This window comes from Oryctolagus cuniculus, chromosome X, assembly GCF_964237555.1.
Source record: "Oryctolagus cuniculus chromosome X, mOryCun1.1, whole genome shotgun sequence".
Taxonomy (NCBI): Eukaryota; Metazoa; Chordata; class Mammalia; order Lagomorpha; family Leporidae; genus Oryctolagus; species Oryctolagus cuniculus.
Window position 1 is genome coordinate 107,123,533 of NC_091453.1, and position 23,984 is coordinate 107,147,516.

At 38.8% G+C, this 23,984-nt stretch overlaps 1 protein-coding gene across 15 annotated transcripts in view; it reads right to left on the reverse strand.

Annotated features, from left to right (window-relative positions):
* Positions 1-275: 275 nt before the first annotated feature.
* The window catches only part of SMARCA1 (SNF2 related chromatin remodeling ATPase 1), a 98,001-nt gene continuing 74,292 nt past the window's right edge, over positions 276-23,984 (reverse strand). For 8 of the 15 annotated variants that reach the window (XM_017349732.3, XM_070066462.1, XM_017349738.3 and 5 more), the window contains 5 exons: positions 22,418-22,550; positions 18,403-18,521; positions 18,079-18,291; positions 2,106-2,216; positions 276-1,010 (listed from right to left, as the gene is read on the reverse strand). In XM_017349732.3, the coding sequence (XP_017205221.1) occupies positions 939-1,010; positions 2,106-2,216; positions 18,079-18,291; positions 18,403-18,521; positions 22,418-22,550 (648 nt within the window). In that variant the 3' untranslated portion in view covers positions 276-938. Of the gene's footprint in view, positions 1,080-2,074; positions 2,217-18,078; positions 18,292-18,402; positions 18,522-22,417; positions 22,551-23,984 lie in introns of all 15 variants that reach the window. The other 7 variants (XM_070066459.1, XM_017349734.3, XM_070066465.1 and 4 more) reach the window with 4 other exon arrangements.

Here is a 23,984-nt window from a genome sequence, read left to right on the forward strand (position 1 = left end):
GTAGAAAACCTTTGACATACTGAGCCATTACCCGAGCATGACTGTATTCCTAATGAATACAACCCCTCCCTTCTGTGTGCATAGAGCCTGTTTCATACACTTAGTTATTAATAAACCCACAAGTTACATCCATACTCCTCTGAACTGGCTCTATGGGACAGAAGATCACACACAAATCAGCAAGCAAAGCTTTAACTTTCAAGCAAATGCATAGTAGTGAGCAATACAATCCAATAAACACAACCACTTTCTACTACACAAAAAACAGGAAATAATTAAATTTCTTATAGACATTTCTTTATTATATTTTCCCACTTGAATATTTAGAGAATAATTTAAATGTAATGCATACTGACAGCAAGCACAGTATCAAATATTAGTTTTTTTTAATATTTCTTTTCTCACCCTTTATTCCTTTAGGAAAAAAATATTTAGATGACCTCAAAGAAACAATTATTATGCTAATCACAGTATGCAGTAACACATACAAGCCCAGACTCAATAGAAAAGAAAGCAACAAAGAAGTGAAAAAGTCTTTCTCCTCAAATCACTTTAATTCATTTTTCCACAGCCATATAAATTTAAAGTATGAAACAACAATAATACAGCTATAGAATCTAGGTTCTCTTTCAAAGCAGCGGCATATAAAACATATAAAAGCTAAAACCTCAGCACAAGCTTCAAAAAAACAAGGACTGAGAGGATTTCGATGAAGACATGAAATGCACAAAATACAGTACACAAAAATACTAGAATGCGTAAAATATAAAGCTACACATTTCAGGTAGAAAGCATTGTAAAATATATAAAATATGCAAGAAATCAAAACCAAAGAGATTTTTCTCAGAGTACCATAAATACACTGGAACTGGCAATTAGCATTTGAAGATGGGAACAAGAAAATAGCAGTTTCCCACTTAAAACTTTATTTCTAGGCTTTAGGATTTCACCTTCTTGACATCCTTCTTTCCAGAGCTCTCAGAAGCTGACTCTGCTTTTCTTTTCTGTGACTAAAATGGAAACAGATTTAATGTTCTGCTCCAATATGCACATTTTTAAATGGCCCAACAATGTTAAATCTAGGATGTAAATGCATCAAAAAAAAATTTTAACATGAATATTCACTTCAATGTTATACTCACAGTTAATGTTCTATATAGCCCAACAAACTATATAACCCAATGTAAAATAACCTTCAAAGATGTTTCTTTTTACAAAAAGACATAAAATAGCCATCAAAAATAGTCATCAAGTATCTACTTACACATGGTATTATAAATGTACTCTTATCTTAAAGAACTACTTAATACTTAAAAGTTTCCCAGGCAAAATTTCACTTATGTGTATTATCTTATAAAAATCTCCAGTAGATTGTAACATACCATATTTCATATCTTCTATGATGCACATTTCTTTCACAGCTTAGCACCTCTGAAACCAGGATGCATCTTACAACTGATGACAAATTATACTTGGCAGCATTTTTCTTAGTGGTATATAAAATGGAAGGCATCTTAGATTTGATGAAATATGGCAGTTTACTTAACCACGCTCAAATAATATGATTTATTAAAGAGTATTTTAAATCATACCTATACAAAGCAATCTGACTGGATTAAAATCAAATTACCTAATTGTTCAACAGTTAACTTACTACCAAGTAAAGGACTGTTTTCTGTTCTCAGTTCCCATTTGCACATATGGCTCCACAAAGATCAGAAAACTTAGTTGATAAAATCAGAACTCCCAAATTTCAACCTCAGCCCCATCCCATCCCATCCCACCCCACCCCACCCCTCTCCTGCCCTCACCATAGCACTGGTCTCAATTCAAAGGATTTTATTTGCATTGTACTTCTGCCTAGATTCATAAAGAAATTTTTTAAATACTGAGCCCTATTACGAGGGAGTTATTAATCTTATTCCATAAACACACAGGAAACATGTGGTTGTCTCGTAATTCTTTTTCTGTCCAAAACAAATTAGCATTTAAAAGAACCAGTTTTGTAATAGGTATCACTATGGCATTAAACATAGTATAGGAATTTTAATTATGTAAAAAAAATGGGATCTACCTAAAAGTTAGGAAAATGCTGAAAATTTTACCATTGGAGTTTTAGTTGCCCGTTTCTTCTTTTCTGCTCTCTCTCTTTCCTCAATTTCCATATTTTCTTTCTCAATCAATGAAATCAGAGTGTTACAGCGTCTCTGGAATTCCTAAAAAAAAAAAAAAAAAAGATTTTTAATTTCTGTAGCCCAGTCAGTCTTGAACCAGGTGACAATTCTTTAACTGCATCATTTCTGTAGTACAGAAGTTCCAAAATCAGCATTCTTCAGAACAATGGTCACACAGCGCATTTAAGAGATTCCACCAAAAACAAGGGGCAAGGCAAGTGTCATTCAATGGGACACTAAACAAACTGTGGTATATCCAGATCGTGGCATACTAATCAGCATTAAAAAGGAAAGAATTATTGACACATGCAACAACCTGGATTCCCTTCAGGGAATTATGCTGAGTGAAAAAACACAATCTGAAAAGACAACACACTGTCTGATTCACTTATTTAACACCGTTAAAATGACAAAATTACAGAGATGAGAGCAGACCAATGACTGCCAGAGGCTAGGGAGAAAGGGCAGGGTGGGTGAGACTATAAAGACAGAGCACAAAGAAACATTGTGGTGGTGATGCTTACACAAATCCGTACCTGATACAACTGCACTGAACTACATACACATAAAAATCAACGCCCACGGAACTGATGAAATCCGAACAAGCTCTGTGGATTGTACTAATGTTGGTGTCCTCCTTGTGATACTGTACTACAATCGCGCAAGATTTTACTACTGGGAAAAACTAGGTGAAGGGTACACGGGATCTCCCCGTACATTTCTTTACAACTTCCTGTGAATCCGTGTTTTAAAATAAAAAGTCAACATAAGCCACATAAAGAAAATAAAATGCTTTCTGGTCAAAGTAAGCTTTGGATGCACTCAGCTTATAAAAGTTAACAGAATTCTTTACTACATACAGGGCTTCTCAGAGCCTTTCAGTTCCTGATGTGCACTGGGAACAGCAGGTATGGGATAGAGCATGTAGTGATTCCCAAAGCTATTTAACTAGCAGGACTCTCTTCTAATCGGGCATCTTGTGGGATAATGGTTCTGGGAAACACTGCTGTATTTGCTAACTCAGAGTAAACAATACCTGAAAAGATTTTTGCATTAACCTTGGCACTACCTATATTTCATTGCCAGAAAATCAATGTATCCAAACTCTAAACGGTTTTATGAATTATGGTGAGCACTAAACATACAATTCATTAATATGAAAACTCATACATTATTAACCTTTTACACTTTGCTGTATTTTAAAGGGAAATAATAGTTTCATACCAAAGGATAAATAACATTTTAAAAATGACTCCTTTTCTGTGTAAGCAAAAACGTCTGACAAAATACAACATAGCTGAACAAACAAATGAAAATGAAAGTTTACCGGCAATTAGAACAACCCCAACCCCAACCAAGAAAATGGTCAAAGGAATAGAAAACTTACACCTTCACAAAATGTACCAACATTAAAAACAAAAAAAGTTTCATTAAAACTAATGTTCAAAGAAATGTAAAACAATGTCATATTCATCAAAGTAGCAGGGATATGTATGTATACATGCTCATTTAGCCCTAACAGTAAGATGGTAAAATGGGAACTCTCACTGATGGTGGAATGTCAATGCTACTAAATGTTACAGACTAAATTCTGTCTCTTCAACAATCATAGTTTGAAGTTCTAAACCCAAGTCTGATTGCATTTGGAGATGGGGCCTTTATGGGCATAATTAAGATTAAATGATATCCTTATAAGGACAGATTGAGAGGCTGGTGCTGTTGCGTAGCGGGTAAAGCCACTGCCTGCAGGCATCCCATATGGACACCAATCCCAGCTGCTCCACTTCCAATCCAGCACCCTGCTATGGCCTGGGAAAGCAGTAGAAGATGGCCTAAGTCCTTGGGCCCCTGCACCCATGGGGGAGACCCGGAAGAAGCTCCTGGCTGCTGGCTTCAGATCTGGCTGAGCTCTGGCAGTCGCAGCCATTTGGGAGTGAACCAGCAGATGGAAAACCTCTCTCTCTGTAACTCTCCCTTTCAAATAAATAAATAAATCTTAAAAAAAAAAAAAGAACAGATGGAGCATCAGAGACTCATTTCATCCTCTCCCTCCACCCACCTACCCACCACACACACTCAGAGAAAGAGCCATGGGAGAAGGTCATATGCAGAATGTAGCCATCCACAAGCCAGGAAGAGAGGGCTCACCAGAAACCAATCCTGCTGGCAACACTGATCTTGGACTTTCAGCCTCCAGAACCAGGAAAGACTAGATTTCTGTGGCTTAACCCACCCAGTCTAGGGGATTCTGTTATGGCAGCAGGAGCACACTAATATACTACTCTTAAGCAAAACCCTTTGACCTAACAATTCCATTCCTGGAAACTTATTGAAGGAAATAAATGTATACAAAGATTTACAAAAGGATGTTTAATGCAGTGTTGGGGACATAATTGGAAACTAAATTTCTGACAATTTGGAAAGAAAATACACAGATAATTCTTATTTTATATATATATACACACACACATATATGTATACATACACAGCAATATCTGAAAAGAACATGAGCAATGTTACCAGTGGTTAACAGCAGCTATCTATGAGAGTAGGACCACTGGTAACTTTTATTTTCTTTATACAAGTACCAACCTGTATTTTCCAAATTTTCTGCAATGAACATTTAGGTCTTGGACCATCTGTAACATTTTTTTAAGAAACAGCAAATGTTTTTCTCTTAAATACTCATACAGTTTTATCTTTCCAAATAAAATCCAGAAAAATGGCATGCAACATAAGAAACATTAGACACAGAAATATAATCAACTAACCAATCTTCTTCGGCTCTAATTAGAGCTCTAAAAGAGGCAAAAAAAAAAAAAAAAAAAAAAAAAAAAACCAGAGCGTCTGGCCAGAAAAAAAAAGCTCAATAATGAATTATTGTTTATCTATTTAAAATAATCTCACATGCAATTATCTAAGGTTAAATAATTTAGGAAGAATAACACTAAAATTTCCTTACTTACCAAAACAATCACAATATTTTTAATATGCAGATCAAACACTCTTCATAGCTTCATTCAATAATACACATACAAATTAAACAGTATGTTATTCAATTTATCTATTACAGAAAGGGCTAAGTTGACCCTGATGAGATTTGATAGTTAGTTTCTAGGGAGACTAGATAGAGTCTTTATATGAAGCTTATTCTTGAATCATTAAACTATACCCTCTGGCTGTTATTATTCTCAATAAGTAATAGTTGCCTGTGACTGTACTTATCTTTAGATACATATTCCTGGTTCATATGGATGATTCAGGGAGAAAAACTAATATTTTGAGACAGTCTCATATTCAGGGAAGTTACATGTCTCAAAATGATTATAACCAGACTATATAAGGAGTTCTCATCTATATTCCTTTTAACCTGTCACTAACTACTCCAGATAAAAAAAATCTAACTCTCTAGAGAAAGGCATAAAGTAATGGATGCATATGGATGTTCACTTACTAGCATGGGTCTTGGCACATTTTCTAGGGATACCAACTCTATTTTTTATCCTAACTAAACAGATGGTATCATAAAAAAATACTATCTGAAATCAGAAATCAAAAGAGAAAAGGCCAGATTACCAATAAAACTATGACTTACTTTTAAGTTTTTATAAAAAAATTTAATTAGTTTCTAACAAATTCAATATGGTTTGTAGATACAATTCTAAGAATATAATGATAATCCCTTCCTCCTTCTTTCTCCCTCTCTTCTTCCCACCCTCCCTCCCTCTCCCTTTCTTTTTTTATTTTTGAGATAACATATTTTAAATTTACATTACAGTAAAAAGGCTTAATGCTTCACCAAATAAGAAGTTTAACAAGTAAAATAAAAAAGACCTAGGTTTAGTGGGAATACAGACAATGGCAATAAACAACAATTGAATGGGAAAAAATGAACATTTCACCCATATAAAGTACAAATAACTAAGTGACTATGAGAAATTTCATGTCAAAAGTACTTTTGTTCTCTGTAATTTCTCCCTTTACATATTCTCCTAGATTCTTGTACCTCTCTATCTTCCTATTTTCTTGGGGCTAAAAGGAATGGTTTGCAGTATCTCCAACAGTTTCCACTATTCTGTAGCCTAATTATCTGTTTCTCTCATCATTTTTCCACACTGGATTCAAGAATAAGGTTGGAGGCAGAAAAATGTACATAAGAGAAGGAAGGGGGATGCAAAAATAAGAAAGAGAATAGGGCAATGACCAATGAGCAGCTGGTCTGTAGTGTTAATAGCTGTGGCAAAAGAAAAAAGTGTTCTGTGTTCAAATGTGTGGGTAATATTAGATCTTTAAAAAGTGAAACAAATTTCTTCATGGCAAGGCATAGAACTTTCAGCATTCGAACACAGATTCAAAGAGTCAAAGACAACTTTCAGTGTCAGCAGATCTCAAATATATTTGAATACAGAAGTCTTTTGCATGTCATCTAATTGCATATCCTGGGCAGGTTGGTAGAAGGCAATTTTGGAAATGCTACTTGGGTTAGAGCGATGGATAAAGCTAAGCTAGAATCAAAGTACTAAGAATCTACAAGCTAAGAACAAAGAACTAAGGATTTTTACTTAATTCTGCCAACCAAAGGATCCCCACTGATGATTTTTTAGCAGGATGAGTGATATAATCAAAGGTGTATGCTTGTACTCAGAAACCTTCCCTTACAACGGATTCTCCCTGGTAGAAATTCATAAAATCATAGGCTCTCAGGATTCAAAAGGACTTCTAAAATCATTCAAGGTGATACTTGAATCTCTGGCTAACTAGTTGCCCAGCCTGTCTGAATTCTTCCAGCAACTGAGTACGCATTATCTCCCAAGGCTAGTTGGCTACTCTACCTTTGGGCAAGCTAAAACGGTTCTTTCACTCAAGGCTACAATTAGTTGCCTTATGGTTTCCAACAACTGGATCTAGGTCAAAGTTTTGCAGTCATGGAGAACAAGCTGATTTCCTCTTCTGTATGATGATCCTCCAAACGCTTCAAGGCAGCTCCTATGTGTCCGTCACAATCATCTTAAATCTCTAAATATCCCTCTTCTAGGATAAATATCTTCTTCCTTTCCGCATTATTCATCCAATACTCCTTGTAAAGGACTACATTAACACTAACACAAAGGTACTTCCAAAAGTCTTGGGAAAATAGAATTAAAAGGTAAGTTCATTTTGGTGTAAAAAAAAAAAAACCACCTCCTTTAAACCATGTATAATTTTTTCATAAAACAGTTTCCATGAACTTTTAGAAGACCCCTCTTACATACCCTGGGCTGTGTTCTTTCTTTCTTTCCACTTTTCCTATGCATTCTTTTTTTTTTTTTTTTTTTTTTTTGACAGGCAGAGTGGACAGTGAGAGAGAGAGACAGAGAGAAAGGTCTTCCTTTGCCGTTGGTTCACCCTCCAATGGCCGCCACGGCCGGCGCGCTGCGGCCAGCGCACCGCGCTGATCTGATGGCAGGAGCCAGGAGCCAGGTGCTTTTCCTGGTCTCCCATGGGGTGCAGGGCCCAAGCACTTGGGCCATCCTCCACTGCACTCCTTGGCCACAGCAGAGGGCTGGCCTGAAAGAGGGGCAACCGGGACAGAATCCTGCGCCCCGACCGGGACTAGAACCCGGTGTGCCGGCGCCGCTAGGCGGAGGATTAGCCTAGTGAGCCGCGGCACCGGCCCTATGCATTCTTTTAAACCAGTAGTCAGCACATGTTTTCCAGTAAAGATAGTAAATATGTTTTGCCTTTGCAGACCAAACAAGCTCTGTCACAACTACTCAGCTCTGCCACTGTAGCATGCAAACAGCCATAGATAATAAGTAATTGGATGTGTGGCTGTGTTCCAATAAAACCTTACTTACGGACATTCACACTTGAATTTTGGATAATTTTCATGTCACAAAATAGCGTCCTTCTTTTGGCTCTTTTCCCACCACTTAAAAACGTAAAACTCATGGGACCAGCACTGCAGCACCAGCATCCCAGTGGGTGCCGGTTCACGTCCCAGCTGCTCTACTTCTGATCCGGCTCCCTGCTTATGGCCTGGAAAAGCAGTAGAAGATGGCCCAAGTCCTTGGGCCCCTGCACCCGTGTGGGAGACCTGGAAGAAGTTCCCGGCTCCTGGCTTCAGAACGTCCCAGCTCCATCTGTTGCTGCCATTTGGAGAGTGAGCCAGCGGATGGAAGACCTCTCTCTCTCTCTCTCTCTGTAACTCTGCCTTTCAAGTAAATAAATCTTTTTAAAAAATGTAAAACTCATTCTTGACTTGCTGATCACACAAAAACAGGTGGTGGACCACAGTTTGAGATTTAAACTATAGAATTGAGATTCACTTTAAACAAAACTGGGCTGCCCTGGTTTTTCCACACCTTTGTAACTGCTTATGATTCTATTCAAAGTGATCACTCACGTTTTAATTTTTGAATACCAGGATGTGTATCCCTACCTCTTATAAGTGATGTAATGTTTGCAGTGAGTGGCACTGCCCCTTAATGTGTGGTGAGCATCAATCATCCCGGGTACCAAGTTCAAAAATATCCTTTGCTCCAATACTCACTCAGCTTCAAAGCATCAATTCAAAAGGCACAGAAAGCATCACTAGACTTGAAGAGACTTATTGAGAGAGATGAAAGTGGTTCCACATTACATTTCCTATGTACTAAAATCCTAGACACTAAGTCTACCTAAGGCTGAATGACAGAAGGTCTGTGCCTATTATGGTGGGATGTCAAAAGTAGCTAAAAGAGCTGGGGGGGGTGCACTCCACGTTTATGCCTCTGGTAAAGTTTTGTAAGATCAAAATTTTCTTCAACAGGTTCCTAGTAACTTCTGAATCTCCAGCTCACTACCAAACAGCAATGGCAGTCTATGCCAGAATCTCAGGACCCAAGTATAATGGCAGTTAAATGTGAGTTAAAGTTCAAGTTGAATATATGCCACAGTTCTCAAGCCAGTATCAAATGGTATGATACTTCTACATGACTGCTATCACTCAAGCACTGGTATTTATAAAAGATTAGGTCACCTCTGCACAAGACAACGCACACATGTAAGCACCTAAAATGGATTCCTGTAAGTGCATTGATTGTATTTCACATTGTTATAACAGTTCAGGGTCCTAAATCAAACACTACAGCTGCATAATAAAGCACATGAAATTTACAACTGGATATTCAAAGTGAGCAATAAATAAAAGCTGCAGCCATGACAGCCAAAGAAAGTCTATCATTAGAAAAAAGATAGATTAAAAGGAATGAACTCCAACACATTTGTTCACTTCCTTAAATTCTATCCAAATCTGGTCCAACTTCAGGAGTCTACAGGATAGAAATAAAGTCAAAGTACAGAAGTTCCATGGTCATTTGTTCACTGAATAACTACTCTGGCTAAAGTGCTAAGCTGGTCTCTTTAAATATAACCATTTGATTTACTTTCAGGGTGAGAGAGCAGTAAGAAAAAAGCACTCTGGGGCAGATGGTTGCACATTAGCCAAGGGAAGACAAAAACGATTGAGAAATAAAGAAAACACAAAGATATAAACTTGAGAGTTCTCAATCTAGTTGGTACCTGAGGGAGACATTACCCACTTGCACCAAAAATAGTATTTTTAAAATGTCAATCTCATCATGCCTACCTGTGAAAATCTTTCAATGACTCCCCACTTCCTAGAGACTAATGATTCACATCTAAGCCTTCAGCACAGTAGACAGGACCCTTCGCAATTTGGCTATCAGCAACCTCCAGTACCTCCCTACTCATCCCCTACCATGCCCACCTACTTGCTATTTCTGAATACATTCTCCTTGTTTCTATCTTTGCATTTGTTTCTACAACTAGGCATGTCTCTCGTGACACCTTCTTACATTTCAAGACTTGTTCCAAAAACAATCTCTTCCGTGCACGCTATGCCTCTGACCTAACCCTCCAGGCACATAAGCACTACCTCCTCTGCACATACCTGTTATAGGACTTGTTCAAAATTGAGACAGAAAAGGGACTCACTAGTCTTTCGAGTGTATAAGGAAGTAACAGGTCCCTATAAGAATAAATATAATTTTTTTTTGACAGGCAGAGTGGACAGTGAAAGAGAGAGAGACAGAGAGAAAGGTCTTCCTTTTGCCGTTGGTTCACCCTCCAATGGCTGCCGCGGCCGGCGTGCTGCAGCCAGCACACCGTGCTGATCCGAAGCCAGGAGCCAGATGCTTCTCCTGGGCTCCCATGGGGTGCAGGGCCCAAGCACTTGGGCCATCCTCCACTGCACTCCCGGGCCATAGCAGACAGCTGGCCTGGAAGAGGGGCAACCGGGACAGAATCCTGCGCCCCGACTGGGACTAGAACCCGGTGTGCCGGCGCCGCAAGGTAGAGGATTAGCCTATTGAGCCGCGGTGCTGGCTCATAATTGGGTTTTGATATTTTAATTCTAGAGTCAAGAATCTACCCATACATTTCACAATTTACCTATTTATCAATAATGTGTTATTCATAGTTCTCATATTTCATTAAGAATGTAATCACTGGGGCAGTTCTTTAGCACAGTGGTTGAAATGCCACTTGGAGTATCAGTATCTGACGTAAGAGTGCTTGGTTCAAGTCCTAGCTCCTCTATTTCTGATCCAGCTTCCTACTAATGTAAACCCCAGGGAGGCAACAAAACAATGGCTCAAGTGCTTGAGTCCTTGCTACTAAATGGGATCCTGCTTTAGCCTGGCCCAGCCCTGGCTGTTGTGGCCATTTGGAGACTAAACTAGTATATGGAAGAGATCTACCTTTCTCTCTTTCCCCACGTCACCTGCCTTTGAAATACAATGAAAATAAATGATTTTTAAAAGAATGTAATACTCTGGGGCCGGCGCCGTGGCTCACTTGGTTAATCTTCCACCTGCAGCGCCGGCATCCCATCCCATATGGGTACTGGATTCTAGTCCCAGTTGCTCCTCTTCCAGTCCAGCTCTCTGCTGTGGCCTGGGAGGGCAGTAGAGGATGGCCCAAGTCCTTGGGCCCTGCACCCGCATGGGAGCCCACGAGAAGCACCTGGCTCCTGGCTTCGGATCGTCCCAGCACCGGCTGTAGTGGCCATGTGGGGAGCGAACCAATGGAAGGAAGACCTCTCTCTCTCTCTCTCTCTCTCTCTCTCTCTCTCTCTGTCTATAACTCTACCTGTCAAATAAAAAAAATAGAAAATAAAAAGGAATGTAATACTCTAAAATATTACTATTTCTGATTATCACAAGTAAGTACGAACAGAAATAAAATGAAAACTCACAGGTGGCCCTTTTCTATGACGTTTTCTAGACTATCCTTCATTAAGCAACAAACAAAAGTGCTCTTGGGACTATGAAACAAGATGGAAAGCTTTGAGTTTGCCTTTCACTTTTCTGAAGTAACTCTACAGAAAATTCTTTTCTGACTGGACAGATAATTTATAAAATATACTGTGCAGAACCAAAACCTAATTAACATTTACTATTCACTGATAAACTGATAAAAAGGGAATAAGTCCATAAAAAGATACAACAGTATTTTCTAAAAATATTTTTTCTCCAATTCTAATAGGGAACTTCGTTTTCCTACTTTTAAATAAGGAATATTTCATTAATAATGAAGTTGTAGTCTGAAAACAAACCATAATAATATGAAATTTTTATTACATTGTATATAGCAGCATGTGATTCCTTTCTGAGATGCTATCAGAAAAATTCATTTAACCTACTATAAAAGACAGGGTAATTGTAATGACTAACTAGTAACTCAGATTCAACAGCAACCTACCTGGCCAAAGGCACTGCACACAGAACTTATAGAGCTGGCTATAAGAGAAAAGAAAAAAGCTCCCCAGAGGGTAAAAGGTTAAGATTATCTTTTAACTAAAATCAAGGCAAAGCAACCCTGCAAAAGAAACATGATTATATTAAGAAATATTATTTCAGAAAATTAACTTCTGCTTTTCTTACTTTAAGTACTTAATGCTAAGGAGGTTCAAGGAATTCTGATTAAACTTTGGGTAGTTTTTCCACACGTCCTCTGCAGCAAACTTACTAACGTGTTAGATACAGGGCCTTTCACATTCTTCTCCAATCTGCCAGTCACATTAGACTACTGCTAAAGGAACAGAGATAGCACCCTGACATCCACTCCCTAAAAGCAATGGCCCAAAGCTTAATGAAGTAACATTGATAAAGGAATTGCCACTATACAGAGTATTATCATTTCCTCTTATGGCCACTGGTAAAGATCCCTTCAATTCTGAGAGTTCTTGAATATCCTAAGACATACTCCATTTTAAGATATTTTTCTAAGAAATAAAATGGTAGCGAGATTTATGTGCTCTGAAGTTTAAAAAATGTGAATTGATCACATCCTTCCTCCTTGTTTATGTAGTTCAATAGAAGCTGATTACATACTTAGAGACCACACAAGTTCTCAGAGAAAGAAATCACAGTCTTTTTAGCACAGAGAAATGGAACTGAAGTTCATTTTCTCTTTTGTATAGGCAGCACTTTTAAATGGAGACAAGCCTCAAAGACATCTTCAGCCTTTCGCTGAAGGCTTTCAAAGTGAGGCATATTTAGAAGTGGAGATTTGTGTCTTGAAGCACTTTATGTCTGCTAGTTATGTCAGAAGCCAAGAATTCAGTACTTTGAGATCTCTGAATAAAATATAACTGGTAAGATTTCTACTTTTTTCTAAGAAGTGTTTTACATTATTTACTGGTGTCTCTGAGAAAGAAAAGTTATCTTCAAGCAAGATTAAGGTTTTTTAAAGATAACTTCTCTAGTAAGCTAACTTAATTGTAAGATTTTAATTCAAACACAATAACACAATAAGGAATCAATTATATACTCTGTATTTCTAAGATGAGATTTTTCAATGAAACAAATTGCTTTTTTTCCAGAATCACAACAGCCCCTTTCAAGAAGGACAGTTTCTCTTCCTAGATTATAAATATGATTCACCAGACAGGGATAATTATTAAAAATGAGAGGGTAAGAAATCATCTAAAATATGAGTAGTTTATTTCTATAATTCCATAATTACTGGTATTATGATATATTCCATAAAGATGGTCCAAATGTATACATATTTTAAACTACATTACTTATGCTCTAAATCCAGAAATATAATCAAAAATTAGTCACTAACTAGAAGAGAAATATGATGGAAAATTAAAATAACTTTCAATAGAAACACTTAAACTATTGTATGTTTTAAAATATTCGTTAGAATCAGAAAGTCTACCTTCTAGAAGGTAATCAAGGACAAAGGTATTTTGATTTTTAACAGACAAAATAAAGATTTCATTTTGTGATCACTTATATAGTTAATATCTGCTTTTTGGAAAAAAATACACTAGAGATTTGAATCTTTTGGCAAAGAAAGAGCACACAGGTTTTATAAAAAGACGATGGAGGAAAAATATTCTTTACAACGGAGTCCAGAGACACCTAGTGGCTGTTAATAGCATACCAGATTTTTTTTCCTTGGAAAATGAAATGAGAAAGTTATGTAGTTATACAGTCGTGTTCATGTTAACAAATAGTGTAAGATTTTGCTTGACTTTCCTTCCTGCTTTGGTTCTTTGATTCCAGAAATTGAAAACAGCACTAAGTTGGCAATCTAAAAAATTAATAAAATATCACTGAAACCAAAAAAAATCAATAAATGTTCCATCGCAGAAAAAGGCATGTATGTCCTAAACCATTATTCACCAACAAATTCAGGTAGGCATTTGTCTTTTACAAGCTGTTGGCGCTACTCTAAGTTATATCATTACATGTATAAAACCCCAAATGACTACAAATTTTAATTGCATGGCTTTTGGAAGGGGATCTTTGCTAAACATGGTCACAGATGCACTGAGCTAAAAGGTACCTTAGAAGGCCAACTAACTCACTACCAAAGTTGCCAGACAGTCCAAAAAGAATCTTGTTTTCAAAGGCTAATAGAAAAGCTAGTCTACATTGTTCTTCCATAATCTAGTTCGATGATCCAAAGAACCCTGTCAATAAACTTTAACCTCAGTTCTTCATACTACAGATTCTTACCTATTTTTTGTTCTTTTCTCAATTCTTTCTACTGTATATTGCAAATGCATATACCTCTTCATAGTCTTTTGTATACATATAGCATTTTACATGTATCCTTAGTAAATATCGTGTTTTGAGAGTCAACTTATCCATCATTCCAATTGCTCTAGTTCCTTCTGTATCCTGGCTCAATCTAGATCTAAAGTATTTGCTAGCTCTACCAAAATTATGTCACAGATTTGATGGGCACATTCTAACAATATAATTCACGCGTCCTCTAAATTTGTGTTAAGATATTAAGCATTGTTTCACACTGCCAAGGAACTTTTAGAAAAGGAAATATTTATGATAGGATCACAACTAAGCAATATATTTTATGACGAGTCACAAAATCACCATTTGGATGGTTAGCTTCTGGTTGCTTTTCATTTTCAAACCGTATAAATCTGTTTTTGTCTTAATTACCCTGGCTGACAAAATACTAACATTGCCAACATTAAAAATGTTTGCATGAATTTCAATACCATCATGAATGCAACTGTTAAGTAACGCTAGAATTTAACAGGAACACAATTTATATTAGAAAGTAATGGAGGAAATTGTGTAAGCAAAAATAAAGTATCTCTTCTACTTAATTATTATGCTTATAATAATTAACACAATTCTTATACTCAACTTAGCCAATAATTTTTTATTAAAAATAAATCCTTAAATTATTATCATAGTCTCAAGTACCTATTGCTTAATTACAAAAGGGAAAATGTACCTTTAAATTGCAGAGTTTGGGGAATCACCATATTAATCAAGTGAACAAACTTAGCATCATCAAAAGTGAGATAAGCTGATATGCCTCCTGCTGTGATACAATACAAAGCATAATCACTTCTGCAGCATTATTGCCAAAAAGGCTGAACCCAAGTCAAACAATGAGCAAACAATACAAAACATTCTATAAGACAACTAGCCTGGACACCTTTAAAAAGTCCTTGTCGTGAAAAATAAAAAGTTGTGGATTAAAAGAGACCAAAAGATCCAACATCCAAACGCAATGTGTGACCCTAGTTGGATAAGTTTAACAACAACAACAACAACAAAAAACAACCAGGGGCAGCTGTTTGGCACAAGGAGTTAAGTCACTGTTTCACTGTTTGACTTGCATCCTATATCAGAGTACCTGGTTCAAGCTCTGGCTGCTCTGCTTTCAATCCAGTTTCCTACTAATATGCACCCTGGGAGGCAACAGATGATGGCTTAAGCACTTCGGGGTCCCTCCTGGGAGACCCAGGTGGAATTCATTGTCTTAGCTTCAACCTCACCCAGCCCTGGCTATTGCCAGCATTTGGAGAATGAACTAGCAAATGGAAGATCTCTCCCTGTCTGTATGTCTGTCTGTCTGTCTGTCTCTCTCTCTCTCTCTCTTAATCTCTCTGCCTTTCAAATAAAAAATGCAAATAAGTTAAAAAGCATAGAAAATTATTTTTAAAAAGATATAAAAATCACTCTGGATGCTACAGTTTGAATGTGTCCCCAAAAAGTTCATGTGTTGGAACTTTTTTAAAAATATCTATTTATTTCACATGGAGAGAGGGAGAGAGAGACAGGGAGGGAGGGAGAAACAGGGAGGGAGGGAGAGAGAGGGAGGGGGGAGAGAAACAGGGAGGGAGGGAGAAGAGATGGAGAGGGAGGGAGAGGGAGGAAGGGAGAGGGAGAGAGAGAGAGGGAGAGAGAGAGAGGGAGAGAGGGGGAGAGAGGGAGAGAGAGGGAGAGGGAAGGAGAGGGAGGGATGGGGGGAGATGGAGGGGAGGAGAGGGGGGGAGAAGGAGGGAGAGGGAGGGAGAGGGAGAGAGAGAGGGAGAGGGAGGGAGAGAGAGGCAAAGAGAGAGAGGGAGAGAGAGAGACAGGGAGGGAGGGAGAAACAGGGAGGGAGGGAGAGAGAGGGAGGGGGGAGAGAAACAGGGAGGGAGGGAGAAGAGAGGGAGAGGGAGGGAGAGGGAGAGAGAGGGAGAAGGAGGGAGAGGGAGGGAGAGGGAGAGGGGGAGAGGGAGAGAGGGAGAGAGAGGGAGAGGGAGGGAGAGAGAGGGAGGGGGGAGATGGAGGGGAGGAGAGGGGAGGAGAAGGAGGGAGAGGGAGAGAGAGAGGGAGAGGGAGGGAGAGAGAGGCAAAGAGAGAGAGAGAGAGACAGGGAGGGAGGGAGAAACAGGGAGGGAGGGAGAGAGAGGGAGGGGGGAGAGAAACAGGGAGGGAGGGAGAAGAGAGGGAGAGGGAGGGAGAGAGAGGCAAAGAGAGAGAGGGAGAGAGAGAGAGAGAGAGAGACAGGGAGGGAGGGAGAAACAGGGAGGGAGGGAGAGAGAGGGAGGGGGGAGAGAAACAGGGAGGGAGGGAGAAGAGAGGGAGAGGGAGGGAGAGGGAGGGAGACAGAGGCAGAGGGAGGGAGAGGGAGAGAGAGGGAGAGAGAGGGAGAGAGAGGGAGAGAGAGGGAGAGAGAGGAAGGGAGAGGGAGGGAGAGGGAGGGAGAGAGAGGGAGAGAAATCTTCCAACCACTGGTTCACTCCCAAGATGGCCACAATGGCTAGGGCTAGCCCAGGCCAAAGCCAGGAACCTGGAACTCCATCAGGGTCACATAGGTGGCATGGGTCCCAGGAACATTAGCAGAGGGCTGGATCAGAAGTGGAGCACCTGGGACCCAAACTGGCCTGCGTCAAGGTGGCACCTTAACTAAGTTGTACCACAGTGACAGCCCTATGTGTTGGAACCTTAATTCCTCATGGAGCAGTGTTAGGAAGTGGATCCTAATAGGAGATATTTGGATCATGAGGGCTCCAAGCTCATAAATAGATTAGTATTTCCTCACTGGAGTAGGTTAGGTTTCAAGGGAGTGGGTTAGTTACCTCAAGAGTGGGTTGCTGGGGCCAGCATGTGGCACAGTGAGTTAAGCCACTACCTGGGACACCTGCATCCCACATCAGAGTGCCAGTTCAAGCTTCGGCTACTCTGCTTCCCATCCAGAGCCCCGTTAATGCAGCAGGGAGCTGTTCAAGTGCTTAAGGCCCTGCCACCCATGTGGGAGACCAGAATGGAGTTCCTGGCTCCTGGCTTCAGCTGTCCCTGGCTGTTGTGGCCGCTTGAGGAGTGAACCAGTGGATAGAAGATATAACTCTCTTTTTCTGTCATGCTGCCTTTCAAATAAATAAATAAATAAAATTTTAAAAGAAGAGTGGGCTGTTCTTGAGGCTGCCTCTCAAGATTTTGTCCCTCTCATGTGTGCCTGCTTCCCCACCAAGTTACAACGTAGCACAAGGCCTTTGCCAGAAGCTGACCAGATGTAGCCACGGGATCACTTCCCAACCTCCAGAACCAAAAGCCAAAACAAACCTCTATTCTTTATAAATTACCCAGTCTTGGGTATTCTGTTATTGCAACACAAAATGGACTGAGGTGACACCTGGAAGAGTTTGTACATGGACTGTACAATGTACATGTAATGTCCAGATGACACTGGTGAATCAATGTTAACATTTTCAGGTGGGGCTGTGGTGAAGCAGGAAAAGAGCTTTATTCTTAGGTGACGCATGCTGAAGCATTTGGAGGTGAGCACTCATGTTTCCTGAAACTTATTTTCAAATGGTTCAGAAGTATAGATATGTGTATTTACAAATGTAATACATATTTCTGAATATAGAATATAAGTATTTACCTATTTCTGAATACAAAATGCAGATCTACAGTATATAAAGATGCTGTGTGTGTATACACACACATATATATATATATATGTGGAGAAAGAGAGTAAATGTACATGCTAATGTGATAAAATGTTAACAACTGGAGAATGTAGGTGAAGGATATATTGTGTTTGAAATTTTTTCAAAACAAAATGTCGGAGGAAATAAGAAAGCAGTACCTACCATGGCAGTTCTAGACTTGATAAACCAGTCAAATCTAAACTGGGGAGCATTCCGTACACACTGTCTTAATTCTTCATACACATTTTCTCTATCAAAGCCCATCTTGTGTAACATACAAATCAAGAATCTATCTTCTTCTTCAGTATAGTTCTTTCCTTTACTGGTTCCATACTGAATACGCAACTGATGAAATGGAGCCTTGTATCTTGCAATCTGTGTATTTCAACAAAATAGTGCTTTTAACTGAATGTGCAGAAATAAGTCATAGCTAATTACCACATCAATTAAAATAATACAATGATCATTTGATATAAAATATAGTACTTTAGCATCCAAGGCTTTCTTGATACTGATCCTTCGTTGGATTCTTGCTTCTCCGCGTTCAATCTGAGCCATAATTTTCTCAATATCCTGTAATTCATTGCAACGTTCCCAAAACACAGCTGAAAAACAGTTATCACTTTAAAATGCTATCATTTAGGCCAATGAGTCTAGGGAATTATCAAATAAAAACTAGGAAAGGACATAGTGAACTTACATTTTTTAAAATTAAGATTCAGATTCATCTGCATATATAATATGTTCAATTATTTAAAACTATCTTTTTATTTAAAAATAATATGTCAGCAAGGTTTTAAGTTAGAAATTTTCATTTCATGATATATGGATTCTTTACTCATCTCAAATAACTAAGATTTCAGAGGATACTACAGATATTGATTTAAGCTAGGCTTTTTACTCAAATGTGATATAGAAGAGATCAAATACATAAAATGAAACAGAAGAGGGCAGTATATAAACAAAGAACAGTTTCCTAGCAAGCAAAAACAAAACAAAACTACTATCAACATAACAAAATTTTTCCCATGAAGTGACCATCTCTACTGAAACTGTTACTTGCTTTTGGAATCACTCATCAATATTACAATATTTCTTATTACCTCTATTTTGTTTGTAAAGTCAACTTGAATATGCTTTTCTCTTCCAAAAAAAGCACTTTCATTGGGATTTTAATTGTATACAGACAGAATACTCAAATTCTCAAGTCACCCAACCAAATTTTATAGATGAGCTGAATAATCTGGCTGCATTAATACGTCACATCTTATGACTTCAGTGAAAGGCCTTTTAATGACATAATCTGCATTCTCAATTTTTTCTTTTTAGAGACTATCAAGAAAAGTATGTCAGCATTCTGATTTTCGTAAGCATCCATGTTCAGCTCTTCATTCACCAACTTATTCATGCAACACATATTTAAACGTCTACTTTATAAGAAACTGCACACTCATGAACAGTCAACTGTACATTTTTTCTCGTACTGCACAACTACATGAACCCATTCCAATCTCCTCATCTTCTGGTGTGGTCAACAGCAATTAAACAGTCTTGAGCTACTCTTGGCACCTGACCCTGTGTCCAATTTAAGGGAACATCTGACATATCTTTCTGATTCACTTTTTCTTCTTACAACATTGTGGGTCATTCTGTGCCTGGCTGGGAGACTGCCTGGCTAGACCACGCAGGAGGTTAAGAAGGCATGGCACACTATGCCTCCCAGGAAGGACCATCTGCCCTGACTGCTGGCAGGTGGCAGGAGCCCCAGGTACATTCACCCCACCCCCGATTCCAGTTGAAGGACCTTGTAATTGTCAGTCATGTAAATGGCTCCTGGGTGTGGCCCAGACCCATAAGGACCACCAAGAAGGCTACTAGGCTACGTGACCTTCAAGCTGATTGGAGAAGGATAGCTAGCGGCACCACTATCAGTTTTATCCTACAGAATTAGTGTTGCCCTGAACTAGCTATGCCCTCTCTGCCTGCCTATTAAAAGCAGGAGATTCCAATACAATCCCATCAAGGTGGCATGCACCAATGCCATCTCACTAGTCCAAGTGATCAATTTCAGTTCACAATTGATCATACTGATAGGTTTAAGAGTCAAAGGGATCACACAAACAAGACTAGTGTCTGCGAATACTAACTGATGGAATCAAAAAGGGAGAGAACGATCCATCATGGGAAGCAGGATACACAGCAGATTCAAGGAATGGCAGATGTCCTAAACAGCACTCTGGCCTCAGAATCAGCCCTTAAGGCATTTGGATATGGCTGAAGAGCCCATGATAGTATTTTAGATATGGAAAGCCAAGACACTCTGGGGAAAAAAAAAAGAAGACCTAAATGAAAGATCTCTGTGAGTGAGATCCCAATGAAAAGAAAGGGGCCATTAAAGAAGGAGGTACCTTTCTCTGAAGGGAGGAGAGAACTTCCACTTTGACTATGACCCTGTTGGAATAAGATCGAAGTCGGCGAACCCAAAAGCCTTCCACAGCCTTGGCAACTCATGACTAGAGCCTAGGGAGATTACTGACGCCATAAACAAGAGTGTCAAATTGTTAAGTCAACAACAGGAGTCACTGTATACTTACTTCTCATGTGGGATCTTTCTCCTTAATGTGTTGTCCAATGTGAAGTAATGCTATAACTAGTACTGAAACAGTATTTTACACTTTGTGTTTCTGTGTGGGTGCAAACTGATGAAATCTTTACTTAATATATACTGAATCGATCTTCTGTATATAAAGATAAATGAAAATGAATCATGATGTGAATGGAATGGGAGAGGGAGCAGGAGATGGGAGGGGTGCGAGTGGGAGGGAAATTATGGGGGGGGGGGCATTGTAATCCATAAACTGTACTTTGGAAATTTATATTTACTAAATAAAAAAAAAGTTAAAAAAAAAAAAGCTTGTGCTTGATTGTTAATAAACGGACATGTTCTCTGAAACTTGTCTCCGGTGCTTCTTGTCGAAGAACGCCATGGCCGCACCATCCCAACATGTGGGCCTCTGTTGCATTTGTTGCATTTCTCTTCATATCTTCTGACAAAACTTGTGAAAAATCCCTCTGCACCCAAGCTTTCACACTCTTGTCATTTAACCTCTGCTGCTAAAATTTCTCTCTCCTGTTTTTCTCCTAAGCTTCCAAATGCCCTCAGCTTAAGTGCTAAATTTTAAGAGTAATCATAATGGCATGCTGCTATCAAGGGAAACGTCTAAAGTCCCCAGGAGTTATCAGAAGATCCTTTCAGTTTCCCCAAAGAAAAAAAGTACATATTCTCCAAACTTGGATTTATTCAAGCATTAGCACTCTAGATAAAGCAAAAGTGTTCCCACTCAGTGCTAATCTTTGGTATATTTGTTGGTATTGTAGTATTTCTTTCCTACTTCTGCCAAAACACAGTATTTCAGTGGTTAGGTTAAATAGGCTAGAAACATAGACATCTAAAACCTGAAACTACTTTGTCACATTGCTTCTATGGGAAAAAGAATTCTGTATTCTAAACACCTGATATTCACACCAAATTTCACAGCTCGAGCTATTTGGAAGTTAGAAACATTCTATGTTCTACATATGGAAAACTTGCTAGACATATTTACCTATTCTGAGTAAGAGTTCTTTTCAGAAGCCTGAGGTTGGATATGCTGTGATGTGGGAATCAGTATTAACTCCACATGCTTCAGCAGCTAAACTATTCTGATTAAGACCAAAGACAGGGGCCAGTGCCTCTTCCAATCCAGCTCTCTTCTGTGGCCTGGGAGGGCAGTGGAAGATGGCCCAAGTGCTTGGGCCCCTATACCCACGTGGGAGACCAGGAAGAAGCACCTGGATCCTGGCTTCAGATTGGCACAGCTCCAGCTGTTGCAGCCATTTGGGGAGCGAGCCAACGGACGGAAGACCTTTCTCTCTGTTTCTCCCTCTCACTGTAACTCTACCTGTCAAATAAAATCTTAAAAAAAAAAGACCAAATACACAGCTAAGTAAGAGAGAGAGGATGATTCCATGATCAACCAATAGACTTACTTAGGCAACATTTTTAGATCTATTCCAGCTTGCCTCAAGATAACAGGACTCATATAATCAGTCTGGAGTAGCCTGGCACCCTGGCTATGTTTGTGCATCTAGATGAGCTTAACAGGAACTGGCTACTTCAAGGATAACCTAGAAAAGAAAACCTGAACCTGAACCTGAAGTCTCATGACCGGAATAGAAGCAGACCAAATCCAGAGGTGGGAAAGTAGGAAATGAATTTTGTCCACACTTATTCAATAACCACCCTTGTTTTATCAGTTTTACTTGGCTGTATGAGCCAACTACTAGAACCCAGAGCACTCACTCTGTTATGATAAATCTTACCATCTTTTCACAGAAAACTGTTTTACCCATTTTGATCATCAAAGTTTAAAATATCTCTGGAACAAACGTACAATTAAAGTGATGCTAAACAAATGAATAGGGTTAAAATAAAACATCATGGTTCAAAGCATTTACAAACCTGAATATTCCATGACCTCCTCAGGAGACTTGCCCTCTACCTCTCGAGCTATATTATCAATGTCATCTCTTCCATACTTCTCATTAGCTTTAATAAACTGATTAAAATCTCGCTTCGTCCAGTTTGTGAAACCCTGTGACCACAGAGTTAAATAGAAGTTAAATTAATAAATCCATTTATTAACCTATGTACTTCTATACAGTGATATATTAAAAATAAGTCAAAAGGTTTCAAATGTTCCTCCTTATAAAATTGCACTTTTTTATGTCGGAATCAAAAGTTGAGTGACAACTGTTATAGAAACAACTGCTTTTCTATTATGAAAAGAATGTACTCCTCTTCAAGTACTTAAAGTTGATTTAAAGTTCTAAGATATTGCATACTTAATTCAGTTTATTTTACAGATCTCTACTACATTACAAGTGCATTAAAATAAATATGCTAATATAAACACTAAAGTCCTGATATTACAGTACTTCAATGAATTTTTTAAACAGATCTGTTCCCATGTAAATTAAGATAGGAATGTAGATACATTAAATCAAAATAACACTGAGAAATGATCAAGAGAATGCAAAAAAAATAAACTTTTGTAGTTCTTTTCATAATTTTAAACTACTGTGAATTAATAATGTCTGTCCAAAATTGTATTCATGAATAGAATTTCCATAAACAGTACATTATCAGGCCCACTCAATTTCTCTATTAAAATATACAACAATTTAGTCAGTGTTTTTAAATCTCCTGGCATTATTAGCACATCTACACAATCACAGGACCAAGAACATGTTTTCCACCATAAGTGTGATGCACTTTTTTTTTTTTTGAAAGTCAGCGTTAACACAGACAGAGGAGAGGCAGAGAGAGAGAGAGAGAGAGAGGTCTTTCATCCACTGGTTCACTTCCCCATTGGCCACAATGGCTGGAGCTGTGCCGATCTGAAGCCAGGAGCCAGGAATTTTTCTCGGTCTCCCACGTGGGTGCAGGGGCACAAGGACCTGGGCCATCTTCCACTGCTTGCCCACGCTATAGCAGAGAGCTGGATCGGAAGTAGAGCAGCAAAGACTCGAACCGGCACCCATATGGGACGCCGCTACTGCAGGCAGCAGCTTAACCCACTATGCCACAGCGCCAGCCCCATAAGAGTGATACACTTAACATTACAAATTTCTATCCTTGGCTTTTAGTTGAAAAAGATTTCAGATGACCTCACATTTTGCTCCTTTGGACTGTCATGATTTTTTTAAAAAAAGAATAATTATTTAGCAACAAAGAATGATGACTAAAAATTAATAAATGAATTTAACTACTAGAAGGGGCAAAACATTCTATTGAACTAAACTATAGCACTACCTCAGTTGAGACTGCTCTTCACATTATACTGTACACTCACCATGGACTGCAAGCCATGGAGCGTTCTTTATTTTTTTTTTTTAAAGATTTATTTATTTATTTGAAAGTCAGAGTTACGCAGAAAGAGAGACACAAAGAGAGGTCTTCCATTCACCGGTTGGTTCACTCCCCAGTTGGGCACAACGGACAGCACTTCGCAGATCCAAAGCTAGGA